The sequence below is a fragment of the Glycine soja genome, chromosome 9, assembly GCF_004193775.1.
Source record: "Glycine soja cultivar W05 chromosome 9, ASM419377v2, whole genome shotgun sequence".
NCBI lineage: Eukaryota > Viridiplantae > Streptophyta > Magnoliopsida > Fabales > Fabaceae > Glycine > Glycine soja.
Window position 1 is genome coordinate 6,543,954 of NC_041010.1, and position 8,651 is coordinate 6,552,604.

At 35.3% G+C, this 8,651-nt stretch overlaps 1 protein-coding gene across 2 annotated transcripts; it reads left to right on the plus strand.

The window, feature by feature from the left end:
- The first annotated feature begins 2,215 nt into the window (after positions 1 to 2,215).
- Positions 2,216 to 6,766, plus strand: LOC114367666 (protein PLASTID MOVEMENT IMPAIRED 1-RELATED 1-like). Of its 2 annotated transcripts, none has more exons than XM_028324854.1 (4): positions 2,216 to 2,339; positions 2,433 to 2,511; positions 2,665 to 5,153; positions 5,250 to 6,766. In XM_028324854.1, exons 3-4 carry the CDS (start codon positions 2,665 to 2,667, stop codon positions 6,388 to 6,390), a joined length of 3,630 nt encoding a protein of 1,209 aa, XP_028180655.1. In that variant the 5' UTR covers positions 2,216 to 2,339; positions 2,433 to 2,511; the 3' UTR covers positions 6,391 to 6,766. The 2 variants fall into 2 exon arrangements, with proteins under 2 accessions (XP_028180655.1, XP_028180656.1); XM_028324855.1 differs by having other exon boundaries at positions 2,250 to 2,309.
- Positions 6,767 to 8,651: the final 1,885 nt, after the last annotated feature.

The following is an 8,651-nucleotide window of genomic DNA, read 5'->3' on the forward strand; positions in this document are numbered from 1 at the left end:
AAACTTCAAAGTAATGAGATGCTGTTACAGTTGCTCAATTACTTTTTCATGAACATCCAACATTAAAGTTGGTCATAGAGATCATAAGGTGTTATAATTGGATCACCGTAAGCAAATAATTATTATTCTTTTTTATGAAAGTAAGATAGTTTCATACTCGAAATTCTTTAGACAAACTTTCAAGATGTAAAGATTATCCAAGTAAATTTTATTCATCCCAACAAAATCATCTTCATACTTACAATTAGAAAATCAAATCTCTGTCAAAATACTTAAAAAAACTCAATTATTTATCAATTGTATTAGATCTTATTAATATAATTATTATTCTCTTTTGTTGTTATGTTCATTTCATTAAATATAATTATTTTTTCACATGTTTCATCGTAATCAACTATTAGACATAAACACTATTTTAAGTAAAGATTTAAATTTTAATTCACCATATTCTAAGAGACTAACTCCCTATTGAATCCAATCTCACTTATTCACTAATTACGTTTGGTTATATTAAAGATACTTATTCACTATTTACTTTTGGTTGTATTAAAGATTTTTCTTCGTAATTTATAAAATTACTTCATTTTTACGTGGTTAAAACTTAAAAGTTGACATTTTGTCTATTATTATTATTATTATTATTATTTAAACATTACCTGATTTTATTTTTTTTAGTTCAAAACTGAATCTCGTGACACCATAAAAGAATGTACGTAGTAGTTAATAGTTATAGATGATCAAACAAATTAAACATTGCTGTAAAAAAATATATTAAGCATTAGATTGTCTTTATTGCTATAACATTTATTTCAAGAAAAAATGTTATTAAAAAAAATTCTTATTTAAACTACTAATATAATAAATTCTTCATTATTTAGTTTTTTTACCGATTAAATTACTTTAATTTAAATATTTCATCCCTTTTATATTCTTTTTCATTTTTACCAAATCACTTTATTTTACATTTTTTTAAAACTCCCTTCCATCTCTTTTTATTCCTTGTATTTTCATTCATTCTCTCCTCTTAGTGTCAAACATACCTTTAATTTGAACCTCTGTGCGTTTGGATAAAAAATTTTAACGGAGGAAAATGATTTATGAGAGAATTTAGATTTCTGTAATCTAAAATTCATTGTTTGGATATTTTTTTTATCAAGAATTCAAATTTTTGGATTTTTAAAACAGAATTTTAAGCAATTAAAAATGTGAAATTTTAATTTCCTTTTAAAAGGTGAGAAATTAAAATTCTATTCTTGATAGAAGAATCTTCTAAAACGTTCGTATATTTCCTTTATAACATTCATCCTCTCTTCTACCTGAAAGTTCTCAAAATCTTATCCTCTAACTTACTACCCTTATCTCACGTCAATGATCATCTTCTTCAAGAAATAACGTCTAAGCTTGTGAAACATTGATTGGATGGGGGCGTAAGGGGCACAGAGAATTGCACCCGCTAGCTAGGGGAGCAGCCGTTGCTATCCATCACGCGACAGATGTGCTCGCCGGCGCGGAGGGTCTAGGTCATGCCTTACGTTGTTGATTGAATGTTGTGGTTGGGTGTTGAGGTGTACGCCGCTGTGTCCTGGTTTTCCTACGACTTCTTATGCCGCATCATGATTCTTCTCTTTGGAAACACACCAAACATATATTCTCTTTTCTTTGTATTCATTTTCTTTCACCCTCACAATTTCTTTTTATCCAAATTCAATTTTAAAAATAAAAATTTCAATTGAAGTATTTGAAATTCTTAAAATTTTAATTTTTTTAAAATTTTAAATTCTCTCATCTAAACACATAAGGAGTTTTTCCTTAGATATTCTCAATTTGTAATAATTATTTTTTTTAAAAGTAAAAAATCACATCAAATCTTACATACTCCAAATTTGAATTAAAAATAACCATATAAAAAAGGCAGAAAAAGAAAATCCCAACAATTATGCAATTACCAATAGAAATACGAAAGGGCACAAGTTAAAGCTTATATGGCCGGTGCGTGAGGTGCATAACTAGAAATAATTACTAAGAAAATAATAATTGGGGATAGATACGCGCATGAAATAAATTGCACACCCAATTATATTTTTTATTTATTTATTTCATACTATATATAGTTATTTAGTCAATTGGAAAATTATTTTCACTATTTGTTCAATATTTTTTATTTATTTATTTCATACTATATATAGTTATTTAGTCAATTGGAAAATTATTTTCACTATTTGTTCAATTCTTTGGTTTTGAAAGAGATAGCGGCAATTCTAAAGAGACAGAAAGATACAAGAAAAAGAGATTGGAGAAGAAGATAACAGGTTCTCTGCTAAAAAAATTCGAAACTCTTCGTAAGCTTTCGTTTTAGCTCCCTTCTTCTTCTTCTCTCTTAGTTTCTCTCACTTTGACTTTTGACCGAAAAAATGGATTTTTTTGGGTTACAGAGTTTCGGTTTTGAATATGAGAAGGTGGGTGTCCATGGATTAGATTCGCTGACCTAAATTTCATTTCCAACACTACCTGGTACTCAATCTATTGACCATTTTATTTATTATTATGAAATTTTGCTATATAGTTTGTTAATTTCATGTGTTTGATTTTTTTTTTTTCAATAAAAGAATCTGGGTAGTGTTCTATTTCATTTGAATTCACTTTTTCTTTTTTTGGGGGTAAAAGATGATGTTGTCGAGAATGGAGGCTGGGAAGAAGGGTGGTGGGGGTTCTAGTAACCAGAAGAAGTTGTTGAAGGATGTTGAAACCATGAACAAAGCTTTGTACTTGGATAGAAACTCTTCAAGGAGTTCAATACCTAGTGCAAATTCTAGATCTAAATTCACAGGGAAACCTCAGTTGCCTGATCCAAGATCCAAGTCTAAAGCCAGTAATGATCATAATGGTGAGAATGCTCAGAAGGATAAGAAGTCCATATGGAATTGGAGGCCATTAAGGGCCCTTTCGCACATTCGAAATAAGAGGTTCAATTGTAGTTTTTATCTGCAAGTTCATTTGATTGAGGGGTTGCCGCCGAGTTTTGATGATGCCGGCCTTGCTGTTTACTGGAAGAGGCGGGACGGGGTTCTCGTGACCCAGCCGGCCAAGGTGGTTCAGTGTGTGGCTGAATTTGAGGAGAAGTTGACCTACACTTGTTCGGTGTATGGAAGCAGGAGCGGACCTCACCATTCTGCAAAGTATGAAGCGAAGCATTTTTTGCTCTATGCTTCGCTTCTCAGTGTGCCGGAGATGGATTTGGGGAAGCACCGGGTGGATCTGACGAGGTTGCTTCCTCTCACTCTGGAGGAGCTTGAGGAGGAGAAGAGCTCGGGGAAGTGGACTACTAGTTTTCGATTAATGGGATTGGCCAAGGGCGCTACGATGAATGTCAGTTTTGGGTATACTGTGGTTGGTGATAATGCTAGTGCTACCAGAGACAGCCTTCCGAAAGCATTGTCCTCCAGGCAGAATAGTTTTTCTCTGACTCCGACGAAGTTTGATGTTAAACCCAGACAGTTTGATGGAAGCAGCACGATGAGACGTGCCACAAGTTTGCAATACTCACCTCAAGCTTCTGACGAGGTAAAGGATCTTCATGAGGTGTTGCCATTAACTAAGTCAGCACTAGCTAGCTCAATAAACGTCTTATATAAGAAATTGGATGAAGAAAAGTTATGTAGCCCTCAGGATGATAAGACAGAACTTGATTCATTCACAGAAAATCTTGGGCCAATCAAGCCAGATGCCTATGCTTCTGATCTTGGAAAAGAAAGGCTTGAAGAGCATGCGACTAAGGATGAAAGTACATGTGACAAACCTGAACTCTATGTATTTCAAGAAAAGCTGGAGACAGTTAAACCAGATGGCTATTCTTTACCAGATTTTGGAAACAAAAACCCTGAACAGTGTCATGATAATGAATTTTTTGTTGTCGATAAGGGCATAGAACTTTCATCAAACGAACCTGTTAAACTAGAGGAATCCATCATAAAGGCTCCCGACGATGCTTCTACGGTTGATACTGTCTGTACCCTTGGTATATCAGGTATACAAATATCTTCTGAAGATAGTGTTAAACATGATTTTCTGGATGAGGCAAATGATAGTTCTAAGGATCAAGGAGTGGTAGAGGAATTTGCTAGCATAAAGGCTCCTGAGGATGCTTCTACAGTTGATACTTCGTGTACCCTTGGTATATCAGGCACACAAGTATCTTCTGAAGATAGTGTTGAACATGATTTTTTGGATGAGGCAAATGGCTTGGACACTAATGAGCTGCTCATGCAAGAACTAGAATCTGCTTTAAATAGTGTCTCGAATTTGGAGAGAGTGGCACTAGAATCTCCTAAAACTACAGAAGCGAAATCGGAACATAAAATGACAAAGTCACATAGCTTGGATGATGTTACAGCATCTGTTGCCACTGAATTTTTAAGCATGTTAGGCTTAGACCACAGTCCAATGGGCTTGAGTTCTGAAAGCGAGCCCGAGTCTCCAAGAGAGCTACTTTTAAGACAATTTGAGAAGGAAGCTCTGAATGGGGGCTTCTCTTCTTTGTTTGATTTTGACATGAACTATGATAGTGAAGCAGCTGGTGGCTATGATGCTTCTGCTTCTTCTGAGCAGTGGAACTTTTCTGAAGGTGTCAAGTCATCATCCTTCTTGCAAGATCTGCCGGAGGAGCCTCCAGTTGAATCTCAGGATGTTAGGAGCAAACAGAGGGCTCAAATGCTAGAAGACTTGGAAACAGAAGCCTTGATGCGTCAATGGGGTTTGAATGAGAATGCTTTTCATCATTCTCCACCGAAAGATTTTGCTGGTTTTGGAAGTCCAATTCATTTACCACCTGAAGAGCCTCCCACATTGCCTCCTCTTGATGATGGGTTGGGCCCTTTTCTTCAGACAAAAGATGGGGGTTTTCTACGCACTATGAGTCCCTCAATTTTCAAGAATTCTAAAAGTTGTGGGAGCTTAATCATGCAGGTATCCAACCCTGTTGTGGTACCCGCAGAAATGGGTTCTGGGATAATGGAGGTTTTGCAGTGTTTGGCATCAGTGGGTATTGAAAAGCTCTCAATGCAGGCAAAGGAGTTAATGCCGCTGGAAGATATCACAGGGAAGACAATGCAACAGATAGCATGGGAAGCTATGCCTTCCTTAGAGGGTGCAGAGAGGTTAGTCTATCCTGTTTGCATCAATGCTCTTGGAGTGAGTTTTTAGTAGTCATTTCTAAATCTTATACTGATTGAATTTTGCTTTGCTTTATGTAGGCAATGCCATTTGCAGCATGATCCAATAACAGTGCCAGACAGTGCTGGTGTGCAAAGGGACTTGAAAGGAATGCCATCTAAACAAAAGTCTGGCAAGTTTAGTTCAAGGACAGTGGCCAACCAAACAGGCTCGGAGTTTGTTTCAGTAGAAGACCTTGCTCCATTGGCTATGGATAAAATTGAAGCACTTTCAATGGAGGGTTTGAGAATCCAATCTGGGATGTCGGAAGAGGAAGCACCATCAAACATTATTGCTCAGTCCATTGGAGATATTTCAGCTCTCCAGGGCAAGGGGGTTGATATTAGTGGGTCCCTTGGCCTGGATGGAGCTGCTGGTTTGCAGCTGATGGATGTAAAAGACGGTGGTGATGGTGTTGATGGGATAATGAGCTTATCATTAACTCTTGATGAATGGATGAAGCTGGATTCAGGTGAGATTGATGATATAGATAATATCAGTGAGCACACTTCCAAACTTCTTGCAGCCCATCATGCCAACTCTTTTGACTTCATTCGTGGGAGTTCAAAGGGAGAGAAGAGACGAGGCAAAAGCAGATGTGGTTTGCTAGGAAACAATTTCACAGTAGCATTAATGGTGCAACTCCGTGATCCTATGAGAAACTATGAGCCGGTTGGAACACCAATGCTTGCTCTTATACAAGTTGAGAGAGAGTTCATACTTCCAAAGCAAAGAATTTTCTACAGTGTGTCTGAGATAAGGAAAAATTATTATGAGGATGACGAGAGCAAAATAGTAGCAAAATTGAAGACGAAGGACACCGAGAAAGAGGAGAAAAGTTCTGAAGAGGAAGGGGGCATTCCTCAGTTCAGAATCACTGAAGTCCATGTGGCAGGTCTGAAGCCTGAGCCTCAGAAAAAGAAGCTTTGGGGCACTTCAAGCCAGCAACAGTCTGGTTCTCGCTGGTTGCTCGCCAATGGAATGGGGAAGAGCAATAATAAGCTTTCACTGATGAAGTCAAAGGCTGCGTCTAAATCTAATGCTCCAGTTACCACAAAGGGGCAACCTGGTGACAGCTTGTGGAGCATATCATCTCGTATTGATGGTGCTCGAGGAAAATGGAAGGAGTTGGCTGCACTAAATCCACATATAAGAAACCCCAATGTCATTTTACCAAATTGAAGTCCACATATTAGATATTCTTGTTATCTTTTGGTGTTAATTTCATCAAGCCATGTGATTCTGAGCTCCTTGTCACTCAGGAACCTGTGCTAGGGCATTGTTTGGTATTGTTATAGCATCAGTGAAATTAGACTGATCCTTTAATAATTGCTAAGTACCAGATACTGAGAGAACATGATGAATTCTGTGTATTTTGCTGTAGGCACATTTTTCTTTTGTAAAGTCACCTGTAACTTTTGCATGCACCTGTTGTATTTATGTCCTCTGGAAGCAGTGTTTGCATGTTACATGCGGTAAATTATATTACAGTCCACAAATAGGTGGACTATTCTTGCAGAAAATGTTAATTATATTGCAAGTGCAAATTTAAGCTGCACACTTGTGGAGTTGTGGTCTCATCCATTTCATAAAATATTTGCTGTTGGGTTAATATTGGAAAACCATTACCATTCTCAAATGTTAATCCTCGTTTTCTTCTAATTTAAGTGGTGTTATATTTTGATTTATTTTAATATAAATGAACTTTGACATTGTATCGATTTTTAGAGTAATCAGTAATTAATCTTAAAATTTATCTTATTGATTTTAATATTTAAAGTTAAAATTATTAGTATACATTCAAACCTATTTATCAGTAATATCAATTATCAAGAATCACAAAAGAGGAAAATAAATCTTTAAAAGTGTTTAAAGTAAAATTAGATTCAAGTTTTACACAAATTCATCTCTTAACGCAGAGCAGTATATATATTTTAAAATAAAAATATCTGGTAAAATAGTACTATTTTTACTTTTAGTTCTTGTATAATGTAATTATTTATAATTCTTATTCTTATAATGTATAAATCTTGTCATTACAAGAAACGTAAACGCTCACATGACTTTGAAAAACATAAGAAATTACGACAATAGCCTAAAAAACAATATAATTGATTAAATGAACCATATAATCAATTATTTAGCGTATCCTAATAATAATTGATTAGGACACCTATTGTACAATCAAGGAGGTTAAACACTAGGAAGATTTATACCAATTAACATGAACAATCATATAAGTGAATTTGATACCATAATTTAATCCGAAACCTTAAAGTTCAAGCTTATGAGTTTTATTCTCACTTATATAGTGTTCAACTTTCCCATTCTCATTTGATGTGGGATTTCACCTCATATTTGTATTTCAACAATCTCTCCTTCAAGTGTGAGTCTTTCCCATGTGATAGCCTTCTCCTCAAGTGAAAGTTATTTTCAATCTACGAGTATCCAAGGATGGCTCTCAGAGTTTAATCATGACTGCCTCGATCCTACTTAGTCATTGTCACTCGCATGCTCTAATACCTTGCACCACCGTGCTTTCCACCGAGCCATGGGACACGCTACCTAGTCTCCATGCATGGACTCACTCGTCAGAAAGACTTTCGACACAAGGAATCCCCATCTCCATAAGTCCACTGTCAACTTCATTATACTCGTTTGAGCCGGTCACTTGGTCACCACATCAACCATCGGCTCTGATATCAATTGTTGTGCAATAAAAAGGGTTAAACACCAAGAAAATTTACACCAATGAACATGAACAACCATAAAGTAAACTTGACACTACATTTTAATTCAAAACCTTAAGGCTCAGGTTTATAAATTTTATCTTCACTTATATGATACTCACCTCACACGTGTATTCCAACATAAACTATAAATAAGGAACTTGAATTGAAGGATAAAAATAGTGTGACTCTTTTTCTTATTGTTTTCTATTGTTTCTTGAGAGAATCTAGCACTTTGAAATTTGATTTCTAAGTGAAGATCAATTGATTTTCCATACTTCAATACAATTTCAATGGATCTCTCAATAAATATTTGAAGATTCATTTAAGAGAAGAGGTTAATTAAGTGTGCTATACTTTTGTTAATTCATCACATCAAGTGATATAAATCCTTTTATCTTGTTTATAACATTGTTTTGTGTCTTTGAGTAGGTTTCTCAAAGGATCTTGTAATGGGTTTTTGCAAGAGTGGGTTAAGGTTTCTTAAGAGTATTGAGAACTTTTTTTTTATTTTTATTTGTATGCCATTGCATTTTCATGTGAAGCTTGTTTGTAAAAACTAGATTATTTTTAGTGAAATCTCAAGTTGATTGAGAAACTAGATGTAGATGACAATTGTGATTGAACCAATATAAAACATTTGTCTCTTCTCTCCATCTCTATCTCTTTATACCCTTTTCTTGATTAAAATTATGGATGCTTTAAATGATTTCA